A 20,709-nucleotide genomic window follows, 5' to 3' on the forward strand; every position below is an offset into this window, starting at 1 on the left:
AGGCTTGAGGTCATTACCCAGTTGTGGAACCTCAGCCAGTATCAAGTGGCTGGAGGATTCAGGAAACCTTTTTGTCATCATCTGTCCTCATGTACTGGTCTGACTATGTCTCTGCAAATAGCTGTGTGGCAATCGGCTCTAAGGCTGAGCAGGCATTTCACCAGGGAGTAAAAGGTCTCTGAAGCATGAAAGAAACATTATCTAATGTTTCTGTGGTACCTCTCGGCACCTCTCCAGAATTTAGACAGGTGTCTGTGGCGCCTGGGGATTAGCCTTTCTCTTTCATTTATGGTTTGTTACTTCCTGTGTTCGTTTCCCTTGGCTGCACTGTACTACCATCCATAAAGCATGTTTATCATACTGCCCTTTCAAAAGCCTAAAGTAGAGCCCTTAAGGCACTTACCTTCTCATAATAAAAGGATCATTGTTAAAAGTCATATTCTATATGGTTCTCATGGTATTTTAGTGATTTGGCAAATCATTTGTATAGGTAATCAGACATGACAGCTTGCAAATGGATTGATAGCTGTTTGAAACAACTGATACTGAGGAAGCCTAAATTAGATCAGATGTGTTCGGTTGGATTAGGACCAAAGCCCAGACAGACCATAAGTATGTGCAAGATGATGACTGGATAAAGAAATTTCTAATGAAGAACTTACCACATAAGTTTTGCTGGTTTTATCAGTTCAAATGGCTTTCAGGATTCTTGAAAGTGATTGTTATTTTGAAGCTCTGGTAGAATTCTCTGGTAAAACAGTGTTTAGTGTATGGATAGCTTGTAAACTGAATACTGCACAATTTAGACTGTCTGATTAAATAAATTGGTTGGTGTTGCTGCTTCTACAGTGTCAGGTAGTTTCTGTAATTAACCTGAACATGGAATAAAGGAGATTCCTTGGAATATAGTTTTAAATGTAATCAATACAAAAAAAGATGGTGGTGGAAGAAAAAATCCCCACAGGTACCGTGACTTCTTTCAGGTCAAATACAGTCCAGAAAAGCAGTGACTTTAGTATTAGGTTTACCTACAATGATTTTTCAAGGAACTCTCATCACTTTCTGCAGACAGTGTACTTCCTTAAGTCTTCTGCATGATAAAAATCCAAGAACCGTGTAGAGCAAACAAGTGGCAAAGAAGTTTTTCAGTTCCTTTGTTTGATAAAGACCTTTTTTCTGGAACAGGACTGGTTAGCCAAAATTTCATTTTTCTGCTTGTTAAAATTGATACTCTTAGCTTCCCTCAGGAGCATGTCCCAGATTTTAAACTTTTTTTTTATGACTTCACTGTTCTGATGTTCCTCTATTCTGCTGTATTTTTCTCTCCTTTCTCTTTTTTTTTTTTTTCCTCTGAGTCTTTCCAAACAAACAGACTTTTGTGAAATAATAGCTAGCAAACTCCTGTTTCCCATCTGTTTTACATATATCTTTGTTGGACAGTAGGTCTGATATCAGCGTAGTTTATTGTTGTTTGTGCTGGCTGGTTACATGAAGAGGATTAATTTGTTCTTAAATAAGGAGTAGGAGTTAGGCTTAATTTATAACAAGCAGAGTATGCAAGACCATGTATGTGGATGACCTCTAATAAATTTCATTGTATCTCTGTAATGCTATAAAGTTGCTCTCAGGAGCAACTGGAAATTCCTTGAATGATGGTAAAGAGTGTCCTTGTGCCTTTGTAGCAGCACATGCTTCTACAGTAGCTCTGTCTCAGTCCCTGCCCCATCTCTTCTTGAACCCTCCACTTTTAAATTTTTCACCTCTTTCTATAAAGGGGAATTTTCTAAATATCACGTGTCATGGATAGACTGCGGATATCTACAACTGAGGCTGTTAGAAAAGCAGACAAAAATTAGACAAGCTTGTGATACAAAACTTAATTTCTCCTTATTTTTCTCCTAGTTGTACTATTAAATGCAACTCCCCTCTACCAACAAAACTGGTTTATTTAAAAGTGCAAGATAACGGTTTGTTGCAAATACCAAGCTTCGTTTTGCTAGAACAAAAATTCTTGGGCTTCTCATGAACTCATACTTGAAAACATTTACAGCCTCTGGAGCAGCAGTAAGTTTGTCTGAGAGCTGCTTTTACCACCTGATCTCTTGCAGTGTGTTCATATATTGGAAAAACTCCAAGAATTGGGAAGGCCTGGTTGGTGGAAAATGCCTTCCCAGCCACGCAGGCTAAACCATGTTCTTCCTTGCTAATATTTAAAGCAAATTGGGGCATGGCTTTTGTGTTCCAGTGAGCTACACTGGCATGGATGAACAGTGTGTTATGATGACTTCCAGTGCGTAAGTAGTTCTAGTACAGCTTCACATAGTGCAGCAAACCATGTTATTGTGAGGGGCTTTTCTTGAGTTAATTGGTTCCAGAAAGGGAAAGACTATAAAGATAATAGTGCAAATGACAAATTTTAACAGAAGGATACAATACTTGCTTTAGGTGGAGAATGACTGGGTCTAGGTAAAGATTACTAACTCATGATAAAAACAAGACAAAGCAAAGCAACTAAGGCAAAGAACATGAGTAAGAACAGTGGAACCACAAATGAAGTAACACTCTTTCTTGATCAAGAATATGGCAGCAGAACAGTTTGGTGGGTTTTTTTTCATAAAATTCATGTATTTCTTGTTATATCAACAACACACTGCAACTGTCCGATTCTGGAGTGGGAGTGGGGAGGGGGTGGGCATGTGAAGGCAAAGATGGGATATGACTTTTGCTCTCCTAATGCACAGGCTCACTTCATGTTTCACTGCAGGCACTGGCTCATCATTCTCAAATTACAGATCTTTTAGTCAACTTCCAGGTCTCTCTTTTGGAACTCAGGAGGATGAAAAGATGAAATCCTCATAATGGGGTTAGATTTAAAAGCAGAAGACAAGGTAATTCAGCCTGTGCCCACCAGCCCTCCACCACAAGCTGCAATAATGAAAGAAGCTCCAGTGAAAAATGGACGATGTGTCTGTTCCTTTAACCCCCCCATGTCCAACCACATCAAACAGCAGGAAAAATCAAGTATAAGCAGCTTTATGTATATTCATTAAGGCCTCAAAATTTCTTGATGATAACTGAAATCAGGCATGAATTGTAAAAGACCTATTAAATACTGATTTAAAGACCATGTAGCAGTCTTGACTATGGCACATTGTCACTGTTTTAGATTTGTGCATCAAAATGGTCAGGTATACTTTTTTGTCAGCTGATTTTTGCTCTTTCGATAATTAGTGCTCTTTTCCAACATGAACAATTTTTTTCTATTTTTTGACTTGTATATGCTTAAAACGCGATACTACACAACAGCCACCTTTGACATGTATTTTGTTCTTCACGGTTAGATTATTTTTTTTTTTAAAGAAGTGATTTTATAACTCGCTTACTCTTTTTTAATTTGTTTGTTCTTAAAAATCAAGTCTAAGGTGTTTTGAAGTGCTGGCATGTCCTTAAAATGGAATTTTGCATTATACTCAGACTTACAGTATGTTGGAGACCAGAGTGATCAATTTCTTTAGAAAGCCATTTCACCAATAATTTGATGTTTCTCTAGATATCCTTTAGCTCAGATAAAAACAGCTGCTTAGAGTAGGCCAAGGAGGATGACTTTTTCCTGAAAAAGGTGGTTTTTTCCTAGGTTGATAGCTTATGCTGTTACCTCAGCTCTTGCGACACTGGAGAGGAAAATCTACTAATTATATCAAAAGAAAAAGACCCACTCTTTTTTTACATCTCCTAATTTTGAAATTTGTGCTTACAGTATTCATTTTATAGAAACACTTTCTAGATTATTTTTTTTTTGAAAGAAGAAATATTTTTTTAGGAACAGTAAATCCATTTCTGAATTTTCAGTCAGAGGTTATTACTGGGTGTTTATTTATTTATTTATAGTTTATTGGAAAATATTTTTGCGAGAACAAATTCTTCTTAAGTCTCCTGGTATGCTTGCCTGCTATAATTCTGAGCAGCCTGTTACATGTTCTGCGTATGCTAGCAAAGAAGAAAGGTAAAAGAAGGTTAGGGATTAATGGCAGCTGTTGTAGCTGGTCTGCTCAGAACAGCCACTTGTTCCTTCTGAGCCAGAATGTTTGCTCATTACAAACAGGAGGCTAAGAATATTCACTTGTTATAATACAGCCTGATATTGTGGTACACAAAAATTAAAAAAACACACACACAAAAAAAAAATAGTAGTAATGACCAAAGCCCTTTCTAAATGCATCTATATAAATGCAGGGAGAAATGAGGTTTCTAGGGCAGGTGAGATGTTTTGTTTGTTGTGGGATGTTTTTTTAGTTTCATGGAGCATGACTTCTCTGAAAAAATAACTCCTTGAGCCATAGTACAAGACTCATTTTGTTCAAAAGAAAAACAAAAAAAAACCCTGCCTAGTTCCCAACAAACTGTATTTCCTGAGCTGCTGTCTGTCCCTTTCCCAATATTTTTTGAAGATTTTTGGGTGGCAGGGGAATAAGTACCCATTTGTGATTTTGCCACCTCTTAACTATTTTTAGCTAAAGTTACAAATTAATTTAGATTTCCCCCTCCCTCTCATCTCCCTTTTCAATTTTTCCAGCATTTGGAACAATTTCCCTTTCATACATACGTATATTTACTTTCTTTTTCTGAGCTAGTGGGTTTTGTTCTTTCTTCTGTCTGTGCTTCTCCAACCTTTCATTCCTTTTATTTCCTTCACTGTTTATTCACGTCAACTGCTTTCTATCTTCCCGATCCCTTTCAGTAAATTTTAGCTATCCAGCAAATCAAAGCCAACTGCAAACATGCTTGCATCCACAGAGCAGCTGTTGTAAAGAAACGTAATTTCACTTGATGGAGTTGATAGAAACACTGCCAACCACCCAAGCTAAACCAAGTCTGAGATGGTGGTCAGATGGACATTTCACTAGAGCAAAAAAGACAGAGTGTCTTGGTATTTGGGTTATTAATGTACCATTCTTTACTGATTTAGAACTCCTGAATATATATTTATGTTGTCTGTGAGGGTTACAGCACTAAAATCTATGTTTCATAGCATGCAGGACCCACGTGTCAAGCACAAGGCTCAATTTTACCTCCTTGTATTAATCTAGTCTCTTTCCCCAAGATCTGGTAACATTTGGCATGACATCAACCCTTGCTTAGGGGTAATAAAACCAAGAAAGCAGAAACTCTAGGACAGCATTTTTAGGAAAACACTGCAAATGGAGGCCTGTCTCTTATGAAATTTGGGAGATTTTAAAGAAATGTTCTTTGACAAGAAAAGAACAGTTCTGGCTTTGTTAGATTTATGAAGCTGATGGTATGAGACAACCCTTGAAGGCTTCCCTCTTTGGCCACGAACAGGCTGATGGGCTGTGTAGTGAACCTTATGTAGAGGCCTTATTAATTACAGTATCTTGTTGGAGTACCTCCATTTATCGTAACTGTAGAACTGGCAAATACCTAATTTCATACTGGCCTGTTTTTAAACATGGTCTGTTGTAATTTTCAGTTTCTCTCTTTCTGTGAGAAATGCAAATGTAAAATATGTAATATGCTTAATTTTTCCAGCAATTGCCCCTTAAAAATTGCTTCTAAAAATGGCAAAATGGGAAGTTACAAGATTTTACAGCTTCTGTTGCATATGTAAGTAATCTAATGAATTGGTGGTTTAGTTAGAAAACAGAGGTGTTTAAGCATATATTTGGAACACACTTGACAGAACGAAGTTCTCTGTTGTTTTTGAAGTACTAAATTCTCAACATAAAGAATGGAACCCTTAGATAACACTTCATTATCTCTTAAAAACTACAGAAAATGTATTATCTTAAAAATTTAACCACCTCCTGCTCTAGCTTTTTTCCAGTTCTGAAACAAGGCATGGGTGAAGATGATGTGAGGTGGTAAACAAGTGTTGAACCTTGCCTTAGTATTGTGCAAACTGTACAAGTTCCTCAGCTATCCTCATTTTTACTGAACAGCAGCCCACGGTTGGGAAGATGCTGTTGGAAGTGCACCTACCAAATGAGATGACTTATTGAAAAGAGGGAAAAATTGTCTAGGAGTACGAATGGAGCCGAAGGGTGTTCCAGACATTTATCTTCTAGGATGCTGAGTTCTGTGATATTCCCAGAAATAGGTAATTTATATGAGTCTACTTTGAGCCTACTTTTAAGCCTACGGAGTGTTTGCGGTCTACTTTTGGGATCATTTTGTTTAATGCAGGAGTTTACAAAAAGCCAGGTACTGAGTTCAGTTGAATGTCATATACATACCACTGAGAAGTGAAGTGTATCTTTAGCTGTCTTGCTCTTTGATCTTTCCTAGTGATGATGAAAGCAAAAGGCATTTTCTAACAATTCGTGGCGGCTGCTTTGTATCATCAGCTCCAGCAGTCAGTCATCAGATCCTGTCATACACACTGTGCTAAGATTGCCAATGATATAGGTGAACATATGCCATACAATTCCCTGCCCCCACCACCTGGCCCCACTGTTTCCCAAGAGTATGTTTTTTGGGATGTACTGCATGCTAAGGGTAACAGTTTTGGGGGAAAATTTTACTTTAGTTTTCCAGCAACATTTCATTGTGATTTAATAGTCTGGGGATAGTTATATTGCAGATTAACCTTCCTAAATCCCTTCCCACTCTGGCAGTAGGAGCAGACATTTCCAAAAGAAAATATCTGTAGAATACCTGAAGAGTGATGAATGTGTCTTTGCTAAACAGCCATATATAATAGTGTATTTACCTACACATAAAAGTATATTTTGTATGTGTGGAGGAGGAGGCTGTATGTGTTTTCTATGTATGTAAGAGGGTTTTGCAGTACAAATGGTTGCCAGAGATGTTGGTGCTTGTGACTGGAAACAAGTCTGCAAGTGGTCCCATCACATCTGGAATTTAGCTCAGTGTGTGTGTGTGTATATATATATATATATGTATATATATGTAGCAGTTCATCAGTAGTTTCACACCTGAGAACTTTTCACTGCAGTTGTTGACTGGTAGGAAGTTGGGTAGTTTATCATTAATTTATTAGTGAATTAAAGTTTTTTTTTCTTTTTGTGTGAGTCTTTTGATGGATTTGGTTTTAATCTAGCCTTAAGTCAGAATTTTCTTTTGTTTCCTTTGTTTCTAAGCTGGTAAGCCTTAGTTCATTTGGAGTACACTGTGTTTGATTGTCTTTGTAAAAAATGGGAAAAAAACCCAACTAAAAGACTGAAGTCTATCAAGAGATGAAGGCTGTAAAATAAACAGTGGCCAGGAAAGATGTCTAACAAAAATATAATGATCATGCTGAAAACTTTTATTTTCAGCAGAAATAATGTCATTTGGTGGGATGTTTCTAGGATAAAAAGAAGCCTTTCTGTTTTCTATAAGGGAGAAGTCACCAAGAAACACATGTGTATTATGCTTTCAGAGGTCTTTTTCCAGCCTATGTGCAGCCATGGGCAGCAGCTGAACAGCTAAAGAGAGTTTTTTGAGGATATTCCAGATGGTAAATAGGTTTAGGTTTCAGCTTGCAACTAAGGTGATTTTTTTGGAAATATGTTATCTTCAATGCTTTTTTTTCACAATGCTGCTGAATGACTTGCATATTTTGTTCAAAGGCACAATTAGTTCCAAGTTGTAACTGCTTAAAACATCTTAAAATTCATCCGACTGACTGGTTTTGCACAGGTGTAACCTCACCAATTACTGAAATGACTCGCAATGTATAATCTAGAGTTGCTTCCAATTAGCAGGAGAATTCCAAGCTGGACTTTGCCCTATGCTTTCTAAGAGCCTGAGGCAATGCCCACAGAGATAACGTTAGTATAAGACTTTGCAATGTTAAAGCAAATGAGGATTATGTGGTGATTTTGATTAGATGTCAACCGGGCACTAGTAGAGAATTAGATCTTTTAATCCAAAAGTGTCAGTGTTTATTTTATCCAGTGCTAAATTAGTCAGTCGATTTCAAGTTGTCCCCTTCTGTAAGAGAAGTACATAATTATAGAGAAAAATGTAATTTTTATTTTAAAAGAAAAACGTTAACCAACATAATTTTTAACCAAAAAAGCCCCCAAAATGCTAGCAGGATACAATTTTCTATTTTATGAAATTGTCTGTTTCAGTAAGTAGACGCTTCTTAAATATCTGAAGTACTCTTTTTTTTGGCAAGTTTCTGTTCATTATGTGAAAAATCATCAGACAAGTGGAGGACAGAGTGGTACCAGTTCTTGATGTGAGCAATTTTTTTCTTGTCTATTCTTTCTTTAGCTGTACCTTGTCAATTATCTGTAAGCAATGAAAATTTTATGAAATTAGATGTTATAATCTTGTACTATAAAGCATACCATATGCAGCCTAAGGCCTAATTTTGCTACCTAAAAAATAATTAATGAGCTGGCTTCAAGATCAGTTGTTATTTGATTGCCTTTGTTGTATGGAAACAGGATTTTCCAGATGACATAAGAATTTTACAGAATGCTTCTAAAGAGATAATTTTCCAAAACAGAAGAAAAGTACAACATAAATTTTGTTGAATTTGTATATTTTAAATAGCATTACATTCATAATTTGATTTTTTCAGTTTTATTTGTATAATACAGAATAGCTACTGTTCTTAACAAATTAATTTCCTGAAAGCAAAGAATAGAAGCTTAGTCACAATTTCCAAATATTTTTGCACAACCAATCAATATGTAATTCGTTATATATCTTCCTTACATGATACTACATGTTGCCTAAATTTACTAGGAGGTGCTGAATTCAGCTTGTGCTCATGTTTGATGTTGATAGGCACATACTGGCATTGTTTAAAAAGAGTCAGTAATGCAAGACTACAATCTGTCCCACCTAAAACCTCCCAAAGAGTTATTTTCACAGCTTAATCCCACTCCTGACAGAAATAATCTCTGCCAAAGTAATCTTTGAGGGTGAATAGGTAGCTTAATTAGGGAGCTGGTGCGCTAAGACACAGGCTGTGACCCCTGCACTAGCCTCCAGCCTTTTGGAAGACGTGCAGGTCAACGTGGAAGGTCTAGGAAAGTGAACCGTTGTGGTTCATGAGATGCACCTCTGTCCCTCATACCTGCAGGTGAAAAAGCAGGCTAGCTTTGTCCTGAGGCGATATAATTATACTTAAGCAATGACCTTAGGGAATTCCAGTTGTGTTTTGTGAACTATACATAGTATTTCAGGATGCTTTTTCTGTGACACAGGGGGGAACATGTTAAAGAGCCAGCCATTTCGATTGAACTGGGCTTGGATTTCACTAGAGCAGGAAAACTACGTTGTAGATGAAAACTCCAAATTTCTAAAGGTGGCCATCAGACGCAGAGGATATCTGGGAGAAACCTCTTTTATCAGTAAGTAAATCTTTCACGTTTGCAGCTTCTTGCACTAGAAAAGGCAGCTGTTAAGGAGCTGTTCCACAGTCGCTTGTTCCTCTGTTAACAAGATAAATGCCAAATGATGAGAATATCAATGGTATAGATCTTCATTGCTTAGACATGGCTATGTGTTTCATTTTCCACTGCTGCCACCCAGAAATTGAAGTGAATATGTCTATTAGTAGATGTAAGAACAAATCAATAAAATCAGCTTCTGCTGTTTGCCCACTGTCTTTTTCCTGGTCACTTGCCAGACAACAAAATAGAAATTGGGATACTCCTTTATATTGGCAGGATACGTTTCATAATAAACTTTAGCTATAAGTAAACAATTAAGTTCTTGAAGTAGCCTGTCTCTGCTTGCAGAACCAAGTTGTGGAGATTTTAGTTACAGCTCCTCACTTTACAAGGGCAGTGTTATTCTGGCCTTTTTGCTACAAGAAAAACCAAAACCTACTAGAAATTCTCAAAGGGTCATTTGCTAGCAGAGGTGGCTGCCGTAGAGCACGCTGATGTTAAGAGTGTGTTATCATGGGGTAGCAGAGTACCCAATCGTGACAGCTCTGCAAAGTAAATAGGAATCATCTTTGCACCAATGGAGCGACTCAGGGAGCACTGAGCAGAAAGGTCTTTTTCTCCTTGATTTAAAAACAAACAAAAAGATAAAAGGTTAAAAGTTTTAAATTTTTCATCATTTGAATTCATGCATGACAAGATTTACTTTGCACAACATAAATGTATCAGGCTATTATCTGATATTAATGATATTAATGAAATCATTTTAGGCATTTAAAACCTAAGCAGTTTTAGAATAGAAAAACTGTAAGAATTTAGGACTGATTTAGGAATTAAATCATTTAGGAATCTTTTCATACTCTGCAGCCTTCAGGAGCTCTTCACTAGCTATCAGATCCTCCCACAAGCACATAGGCCATTGCCTTGAGAGGGATTAATCATTCTCAGCTGGGGAGGTAAAGTGACTTGTAATTGCTGGTGTTGAACCTTAATAAAAAGATGTCCATGTATTTGAACTAATGCTGTATTGAAACCCAAAGGCAGAAATGAATTTCAAAGCCCCATGGTGAGTTACCTATCATCTATTCATTACAAGCCACAGTTGGATTCTGCTGGTGTGTGTGCACCTATGATGAAAACAAACAAGAAACCTAGCTGTAAAAATATGCAGGCTTAAAAATGTGTAGCAAGTCTTTGTTTGTATTTTTTGGTTTTTGTATTGAAAAAAATCTTTTCTTGAGTGCCTTTCTATGATACATTTTTATGTATGGTACAGTCTCACAAAAAAAGATAATAAAAAAATTGAGTGCTCCTGCTGCATTAAGTAGTAAAAGCTGAATGAATCCTTATGTCAGCTGTAGCACCCTGCATGTGAGTTTCCAATAAAGCATGTTCACGTTTCTGGATATTGGTTTTGCTCTTTAAAAACATTCATGGTTTATCATCCTTTCCTCATGCTGCAGCAAAACCCATCTAATCTGAATAGCAAACAAAACCGGCTTTGAGTTAAATCCTGATTTGCTGCTTTACTTTGAACTAAATGGATTCATCTCTAGCCCTAGATTCTTTGTGTAACTACCCTCTCTGTTTTTTGTTAAGATGGGAATGTGTAGTGAAAAGATTTTGCTTGGAAAATACCCTAGCAGAGAGGATGAATATCTAAGTATTGCAGTTTAGAGTTACATGAGGAAGGAAAAATAGGGGTGGGAGAGAAGCAAATTTGTATTGCATGGTGGACCCAGTAAATCCTGAGGATGTTGTTCTGTCGCACTGAGCTGCAATTCCATGTCAAATGCCCAGGTATTTACTTACCTAGCTAGGAGAGCACCTGCAGACTCGGACAGAGGCAAAAATCTTTAGGGGTTATTTAGTATACAGAAATAGAAAGTGGTGGAAGTACTTCACAGATCTTAAATGTGGGTAGAGTACAGCTCCTGTACATAGCAGTAACAGAAACGGTAAGCACAAAGTGTTAAACATACAATGATTAATTTATTTTTGAAAGAGATGAGCAGTGGGGTTGTTTCCTGGTTTGGTTGGTTGGTTTGTTTTTATGTGGGTGACTAAATTATACCTTCAATGAAGCCTTGAACACCTTAATTGACATAAATAAATTTCATAACAGACTGATACATCTTTTCCGAAGGCATAACTGGAAAACTTGCTCCACAAATTTTTATATAGATGGAAAAACTGGCCCTGTTAAATAGTTCTGTTTGGTCATATTTGATAAATAACCTCATCTCTCAGTAACTTTGTTTAAGTGTCCAGCAGGTGAACTCAATTAAATTTTCTATGCAAACTGAATTGTTTATACACACAAATGTTGGCAGGACCCTGCCCTAATTACCTATTTTTTCTATGAGCTATGCAACAGTATTAGAGAAAGTGTGATATACCATCCTTATTTTTTTCTAAAGGTCAGTAACTGCCAGATTAGCATTTTAAAAATCTTCTTTGTGATTTTTGTTTTAGTTGTGTTAACATATTAAAATGCATGGAGAATTTCCTCCAAATTTTTATGCAGGTATTGGAACCAAAAATGGTACAGCAGTAAAGGATAAAGACTTCAAAGGAAAACCTCAGAAACAGGTCCAGTTCAATCCAGGACAGGCTTCAGCTACCTGGCGAGTGAAGATACTTGCAGACAATGAATATGAGGCATCTGAAACATTCCAGATTGTTCTCTCTGATCCAGTTATGGCTGCCCTTGAGTTTCCAGCAATAGCAACAGTTGAAATCGTGGATCCTGGTGATGGCATGTATTACTTCTTGTTGTGATTAGGTGCAGTTTTGTTCACTTGCAGGTCCTGTGAGTACCTGCATACCTCATCTGCCTTTGCTCTGTTGTGGCTCAGCCTTGTCTTAAACCTTCGTATAACCGAACAAAGCATTTGTATTTGTTATTAAATCTCTTCCCTGGCTAAATTCATACTCTAATGTCAAACAGGTGTTCAGCCTTGATTTCCCCCTTCTCTCATCATGTTTTCTTCAGTATCTACAGTGTATATTCCTCAGCTGGAATATAGAGTAGAGGAAGATATAGGTGAACTGCTGGTTCCTGTTAGAAGATCTGGAGATGTCAGTCGGGAACTGATGGTCATTTGTTCTACACACCACGGTATGTTATTTAGCTAGGTAACAGATTATTCAGTGTGATATTCATGTTTAGGTAAGTAAGAGAGCAAATGCAGTTATTGATAGCCAGCAAGTATTGCCAGTAACTTCAGTAGCTGGAATAAGTGATTTTTGCAGACAACTTATATGTGCCTAGTTCTCTGCTTAGAGTGTTGTAAAGCCCAAAGTGTAAGAATATGGGTGTGTGTATGCATACATGCACACATATATGTGTATATATGTATACCTTTTTTCAAAGAGGCACTGTTGTTTTTTCCTGCAGCTCTTCCTGCTGAAGAGGAAATGCCTGTCCCTACAGTGAATGTTTAGAGGAAAAAAAGGATTTTTTGAGTACTAAGCCCTGTACCTCTCCTGTTGTTGAGGGTCTGACTGATCGTTGCACATTTGTATAGACCCTGAATAAGAACTGAGGTCCCCAGTGGAGGGGGGTGGGGTGATTCCTGTTGGCAGTGGTTTGCTTTTTGAATGCGTAGCTGGAAGAAGCCAAGTCAGGACTTCAGCTGGCTCACCAGGAAGTAGTATTTCAAAATTGACAGACTACAGGCATCGAGTATCACTTTTTGTTTAAGCCTGATGCAGAAGGATGTATAAAGCAATGATGATCTGCCTTAATAATGCTTTTTATCTCATTTGGCAATCTGTGTTGTGAAAGAAGGCAATGTATGGAGTTGGTCATGAACCACAGAGAAGAGATGTAGATTTAGAACTAAACCATTTCTAAAATCAAATGAGGTTTTGGGGTTTTGATTAGGTTAGAGGCCAGCTATAAAGTTCAGATCACAACCCTTTCTTCACTAGTTATTCACAGACATGTGAATGTAAATTTGTGGTGGTGTGCTGATTTTCAGCATGGTGATAGTCACTCAAATGCTATAGTTAATACAGGCAGGTAATTGATAATGTAATTCTTGCTTCAACTCATTTGAATCTGAAGTTTTCCAAATACAGCTTTTGATTACACAGCAAGCCTGCTATAAACTGAAAAAGCAAGGTGGCAGAGGAGAGAAAATACTCGAGACTTTAAAAATACTAGGTATTATGAAATACATCAGATAACTTAATCAAAACTAAAGTTTGCATTCAAAAATAGATTTAATAAAGATAAGGTAATGGGCATTTATAAATGAAACCAGGTTTAAGATAGAGGTCAGCAATTATCTTAAGCAGTGAAATATGAAATACTGATTGAAAAAAATGTTTTCTATATAGAAGTCTCCTATTAGTTAGTCATAGCTTGAGATACCAGCATTCTGTATGTTTCATGAGCAGGGAAAATGGGGGATCATGCTCAGTTCTGTCACTTTATTTAAACTTCTGGTTCAGAAAATCCTTTTAACATCTTTTGTTTCTATTTTGCCCTTACCTGTAAGAGTCAGCCTGAGTAGTTGGCAGGAATCTTCAGTGTCAGGCATTCAGAGGTCATTTGTTCCTTCATCAGTGTCTTTTAAGGGCTTAAGAGAATTCTCCCCTCTTTGTGTACTGAGGCACAGAAAATCTTACTGAGTTACTTAGGACTTTTTTGTCTTTGTAGGCTGTCAACCTGTCTGGCCTTAATAAGCCAGCCATTTACCCACACACGCAATTGCTGTAATTGTTGTCATGATCTGTGTGTTTCATAAACATGCTGCAGTAAAATAATTTTCCCACAAAAAATTGCTTTTTATCGTGACTGTTAACTGCTGATGGGGCTGTGCTCTACACTTTGATACAAATTATGTGTTTTTGAAAGGTTTTTTTGTTGTTGTTTTTTTAATTAGTTGACTCACTTCTCTCACCTGGTTGAAGTGCAGGCCCACAAAAAAAGTTGAGTCAGGATAAGTGGAGATAACAGTGAACTGGGAGCAGGAATAGTTTCATGAGGGTACTGGGCAATAATAAAATCCCCATCTTTGCTACTGGAGAAGTTGTAATTATAAATAGGAAGGATTTCCTGTGTGTAACTTGTTACTAAAACACATTTAGTAGTCAGTTCCAGCATAAATCTGGTTTTGTATGTTTGTTTCATTTAAAGGGCTGTTGTTCTTCCACTTCTTTAAACCTGAGTCCCTGTAATTGATTTTTCTTACCCTCTCTCCTCATAGGTTCTGCTACTGGCACGGTACCATCCACTGTCTTGTCTTACTCTGACTACATCTCACGTCCTGAAGATCATAGCAGCATTGTTCATTTTAATAAGGATGAGACTGAGAAAACCTGTCGTATTATAATTATTGATGACTCTCTCTATGAGGAAGATGAGACCTTCAATATTTCTCTGAGCATGCCAGTGGGTGGCCAAATTGGCACTGAATTCCCAAGCACTAAAGTGATAATCTTGGCTGACACAGATGATGGTGAGTACAAAGAAGCACTTTTGTTTTGCTGCAGCTTTCCTCTTCGGAAGTTTTACTGATTAAATAATCTCTTCCACTGTGTTTTTGTTTCTTAAAAAGCTGAAAATATGAGTCTAAGATTTGCTTACTCAGTAGAAAATTTGATGGAACAGACATGAACTATGTTTAAGATTAAGTGTAAATATGTGTCATGCACTTTGGCTTATACTGTTGTGTTATTACAGTAGAGGTTGAGGATTAGGTTTCATTTCTTTACTGGCATAGGACTAATTGGCTGGTTTATTACTCTGAAGTAGATCTGTTATTAGATTTACTGTTACTGCAGCAGAGTCTGTGATTACAGTAGTTTACACAGGTATAGGATTAGTTTTGTGATAATATTATAGATGAAAAAGTTTGTGTATCATCAGATAAAGCTAAAGAGTAGAAATAGTTAATAGACCTGATTTGTCATACACAGTAATTCCTGCCCTGTCAAGGGACTTCAAAGTGTGCACTTTTAAGGTAGAAATTCAAGTCTTCCCCTTTTATTATGCAGTTGGAGAGACAGAATTCAAGAATTGATACTATTAGACAGAAGCAGAAGAAAAGCCATATACTTCGTTGTCATTCTGTTTGTTGCTTTAGCCTAAATCTTTCTCTCTAATATAATCTTGTGAATATAATTAAGCTAAATAAGGCAGGAGTTTTGTACTGTGGTTAGACAAATCCATAATATACTGTAGTTTGATCAAGTTCAGTATTTAAGCTATATTGAGCTGATTCTTTGGAAATTTTGGTTAACTTCAAAAATAATGAGAATTTGGGGGCTGATTTCTGTGTCCTGTAACAAAAAAGTAATTTTCACTCTGTTACATGAATAAAAGGAAGAAGCTAAAGATCCAGAAAGATACTTCTGTTAGCTACTGTTTATTTCTACCATTTTGTATGTCCTGCAGAAGTCAACCAGTCAACACAGACACAGTCAAACTGATGAGGGAAAAATGTTGTTTTCTCAAATGAAACGTGAATGGGCCAAAATAATCACTGGTGTAATTTCTCTGAGGCCAGAGGATTTACATTAGAAGTGAAGTTGCCAAAAACTGAAGTTAGTAGGAGTATCATATAAATGATTCTATGATTCTGTGATTAGATTTGTTGAAAGGCTTATTTATCTTTTTGAGAGAACACAAAGGGAAAATAATGCAGAATTAAGCCAATGTGGCAGGACAGTTGTTTTCTTTACCAGACTCAATGACCAAATTTTTATTTTCATAGGAAACAAGATTATTTATTATCAGCAGATCAAAACAGCTTTCTATGCAGCTTTAATAGATTGAAAATTATTTATATATATAAAGTTAAATTACTGTATAGATAATTATTTCATATTAATTGACAGAAAATTATCATGCTTCTACTTTTCAATACAACATTGATAGTTTATCATATATTCACTTTCTTTCTTTCTTTGTTACAAAGCTTTCTTTCTAAGAGTACCATCCAGCAAAACACTTGCCAACCTATCATCAGATAAATTCAGAGTAATTCTGAACTCAGCCTATGTCACGTGGAAAGACAGCCAGGGCATAAGCTCAATTTGTGAAAGAGTGTTCTCTGAAATGAGAAGTCTCTTAAGAATACATCACTCTGTGAGACTATTTCCATTTTGAGTAAACGGACAGGAAACAGGCTGTCACTCTTTTTGATCTGACCTGGGAGAAGACTGCTAGCGTTTGATTGATGGGAAACTGGACAACCTTCTTTCTCAAATGTGTAAAATTTGAGTTTCAAAGAGTAAATTTCACCAGTTCATTTTTTCTACAGAATGATACTTTGGTCCACCAGTTCATTTTGAATACTTACCCGTTACTGTTAGTGTATATACAATGGCTAAGTATATATACTTACCACCCCTGCAATGGATGGTCCTACAGTCCATTAAAGTAAAAAACAAGGTTTCATAGCTGTAGACCTGATTGTGCCTGAAGGATGAACACTTTGGGGTTTTTGTTAATACTGGGAAAAACTGGTTGTTTAAACAGACAAAATTTCCCATTATAAACTGCAATATGGCAACTGCTGAAGTATGCAGACTAAACTTGGAACGTTTGTTAGACGAAGCAAAGGAATAAGGCAATAATAAACCTGAAAGTGCCTCTTTCCACATGGAAGAAGGCTGAGTACGACTTTGTTATGTGGGGCGTGACTGCATTCACACAATCCTTTGGTCAAGTTAGTCATGATGGAGTGCTGTGATACCTCTAATAGTAAAGACCAGCAAACCCTGTGAGGAAGAAAAGGAAGAAATTGAGAGAGTAAGACTTTAATATACGTATTAATAGAATTATTTACAGCATTAAGGGATAATAGTAATCCTGTGTTACCAAGCTCTAAAAAAAGGAAAATGCAAAATTCTATTATTAAGATATGACAGTGTTCCAAAACTGCTTGTATGGATAAATAACCAGACACACAGACACAGCATAAATAAAAGTTTATTCAGGCTGTGATTAGCTTTAATATAAATGAACCTGGAACACAATACATATTTTTTGCATTTGTAGGCTTTTGTTGTATCACAAATTTTTACAGAAATATCCATAATAGTGGCACCACTTCCAGCATTTTACAGTGTTATGAGCAGCTTAACAGTTCAAATAAAAAGTAGGTAACCTTGCAGCAAAGTACTATGCATAGTCCTTCATGTGTAATGGCAAGCTGTGAGGTCTGAACCCATTTTTTTCTAAATACAGATGGTAAAAATGTAACCGGGATTGAGTAAAAGCCAATATAACAGATAAGCTTGAACAATTACATCATAAGCATTTACGTACAGAGGTGTTAGACTACATCAGTGCAGTCAGTGGAGTTTTTGTTGACAGCAAGATAAGGGCTTTTAGAGAAGTGTGCATTTATGACCGCATACAGATGTATGCAGTATGAATGTGCTCCTTGCTGTAGCAAGAACACAGGAAATATTCCTCACACTTCACCTAAATAAAAATATTTTGGACATGATTACTTTGCTCTTTTGTTCACCCATGATGAGATTCTGTCAACACTCCCTGTCATACATATCAAAGCAAATAGCTTGTGCTACTTTTATTCACAGCGTTACTCATCTCACAATGACCAAATACAAAGAAAGCAGGTTATTACTTGGTATTAGCACTGGTATTGCTTAACATTCCTAAGATTTGAAGTAAAAAATATATTTCTTGTCAACTAGCTGAAATAAAAGAAATTTTGGAGACAAAAACTTGAGTTTCTTAGGCTAGAGAAAGCTGTAGGGTAAATGCCATAACTTTAATGTCAATCATTTCAGTGGTGCCGCATGTCAGTGAAAGTTGAAGAATTAGTTATATTAAGTGATCTGAAATGCTTTTACTCAAATTAAACTTTACAGTAAGAAGGAAAGCCACTTAGCATCATCAAGGAAAGCAGTCAGGTATGTTAACAAAGTTTCTGTTAGTGAGGTTACTGCTGTTTAAATATTTATGCAGAGTGCTTCACAAATTATATAACATATTTAAAAAAAACCAAACAAACATTCTGTCAGTAAAGAAAACGTCACCATAAGGTGAGATAAATACCAGGCATTCAAACATTATTAAATTATCGCAGTCACTGTTCCCATTTTGAAAGTCTGATACCAGAGCACAGGCAGGAATGGAAATTATTTTTGTCTTGCTGGCTGTTCTGTTGAGAGGTCTCATGAAAGCTTCATAAAAGTGTGAGACCACTGGTATCCATGGTGCTGTGTGTGTGTCAAAATGAGAAGAAAGCAGTTTCTTGGTTTTATTGTTTCAGGGTTTGAGGTTTCTTACATGTTTCTTAGGTATATTCTGCTTAGGTCTCCCTCTCTAAAGAGCTCCATCTTGCTGCATTTTTGAATAAATGGCTCTTTATAATGGCCTTATACTGGAAAATGAAACACATGTTACAGTGACGTTTTTTCTGTGAAATGCATGAAAATTTTCTGTATTAGTTCTGTACACAGGTCTGTTTTAATCTCTCAGATTACAACTCTAGAAATTTATCCCTATTTAGCATCTGAGGGATTCAAATTTTCACCATCTCAATTTAGGTGGGATATAGTTTGTGCATTATATGGGGGAGGGCATCAATCAAAGCTTGAAGTGTGGTTCTGAGAGAGGCATATGCCCAGGGATTCCTTAAAGTGAAAACAAGACTATAAGGAAAAGTGTCCTAAAAATTTTATTGTCAGTGTCATAAGGAGAGGCCTCCCACAGGCTGCCTCAAGTGAAGATCCCTAGCTCCTCACAGAGCCATGTCGCATGCACGTAAACCCAGCAATAACTCGTTATTAGGTTTCAAGAGTCTTCAGTCACCAGTTCAATATATCTTAGTGCATGAAAAGGTTTAAAACTTAAATATCTCTAATTACTGCTCCACAGTCTCATAGCATCATAGTAACATATAAATAAAGGAAGTGTTCAAAAGTTAAAAAAAAAAAGATACAGCAAGTTAATAGTCAAGACATAATGTCTATTCTTTGATCTCCAAGCCAAAGAACAATGCAGGTTTTGTAGCAGACTCTTGATCCCAAACCAGTAAGTCTGAGTTGTGTATTATTTTCCTGTAATGTGGGTGCCTGGGAGCGCTGTCCATGTCTAGCAGAACAAAGGGTCTGGTTGTTCAGTAAGTGGCTTTGAAGAAATAGGTGCAAAGAGCTTGTGGTTTTCTAAGCAAGTGGAAATTCACATTAGCTCTTTGCTTGTGTGTTTAAGTGCAATCACAGGTAGAACAGGTTTCAGGACCACAGCCTTAAAAAAAAAAAAAAAAAAAAAAAAAAAAAAAAAAAAAAGAGAGAGAGAGAAAATTGACTGGCTTTCCAGGCCAAAGTAACACATAGAGCTATTATTTTATAAATGAAAGTTGATTTTAAATTAATAGTTAATGGCATTTCATGATTGAAATCAATATTGTTTACTAAAGATTACCAGTTAGCTCAGATGCTGTTCTGCTTTCTTGGTTAAATGTTTGGTAATGTAAGGATTTCTTCACTGACCATCCCAAAAGGGAAAGAAAAGAAGAGTATAAATACGTGAATGACCTGCACTTGTAAAACTGCTTTCCCCCCACCCCTATTCTTTTTTCTGGGTTTTTTTTCTACTTTTTTCCTTTTTTTCTCCTTTTTTTTTTTTTTTTTTTTTTCCTGACTTGGCGATCAGCTGTTGAATCCTAAATAAGGTTTGCATCTTTAAAGTATATTGCCCTGGTAGAATTTACAGGATGCTGTTGTTACCTTTGGGCTCCATAATAAGAGCAGATTGTGTATGAGAGACAAGTGATTAATTTGCTGTAATAACTGAGTCACAAGTGCCATCTTCCTTGAGGTCTGGACCTGTATGTTTAGTAGCCCATTGCCTGATGTTTCCTATCCCTGCTGTTCTGGGGAGAGTAGGTATATCTAGATCGGATCTTCAGAAACTCTGAAGGCACAGAAAATTCTGTTGAATAGTTGACTGGTCACATTATCCAAAGAATAATTCTGTCTCATTGTACTATATTTATATGTGAAACATGTTCATCTGGAAGATTTTGAAAAATAGTTATAGAAAGACTTATTCTTTTATCTATTTTCATCTGCTTGTGTTGGAAATGAACAAAAGTATTTGCTTACTCAGTATTTTTAATTGATAATGCAATAAGATTGAGAAACTTCAGATCATTGCAGCAAGCATTTCAAGTTTGGCAGGAGAATTAGAAAAAGCTCAGCACAATTTAAGATGACAAATTACAGTGGGTATAGTAGAAATGGGGAAAATAACTCTAATAAGAATAATATAACTGATTATTGCATTTCCTAAGGCCATATTTCAAAACAAAAACCTTTTTATCAAAAGGAGCAGCACTGACAT

At 36.5% G+C, this 20,709-nt stretch overlaps 1 protein-coding gene across 1 annotated transcript in view; it reads left to right on the forward strand.

Annotated features, from left to right (window-relative positions):
• The window catches only part of FREM3 (FRAS1 related extracellular matrix 3), a 70,257-nt gene that overhangs the window by 21,865 nt on the left and 27,683 nt on the right, over positions 1-20,709 (forward strand). The window contains exons 3-6 of the mRNA XM_037399735.1: positions 9,186-9,332; positions 11,899-12,129; positions 12,367-12,492; positions 14,591-14,842. Of these exons, the coding sequence (XP_037255632.1) occupies positions 9,186-9,332; positions 11,899-12,129; positions 12,367-12,492; positions 14,591-14,842 (756 nt within the window). The remainder of the gene's footprint in view (positions 1-9,185; positions 9,333-11,898; positions 12,130-12,366; positions 12,493-14,590; positions 14,843-20,709) is intronic.

This window comes from Falco rusticolus, chromosome 1 (assembly GCF_015220075.1).
Source record: "Falco rusticolus isolate bFalRus1 chromosome 1, bFalRus1.pri, whole genome shotgun sequence".
Classification (NCBI taxonomy): Eukaryota; Metazoa; Chordata; class Aves; order Falconiformes; family Falconidae; genus Falco; species Falco rusticolus.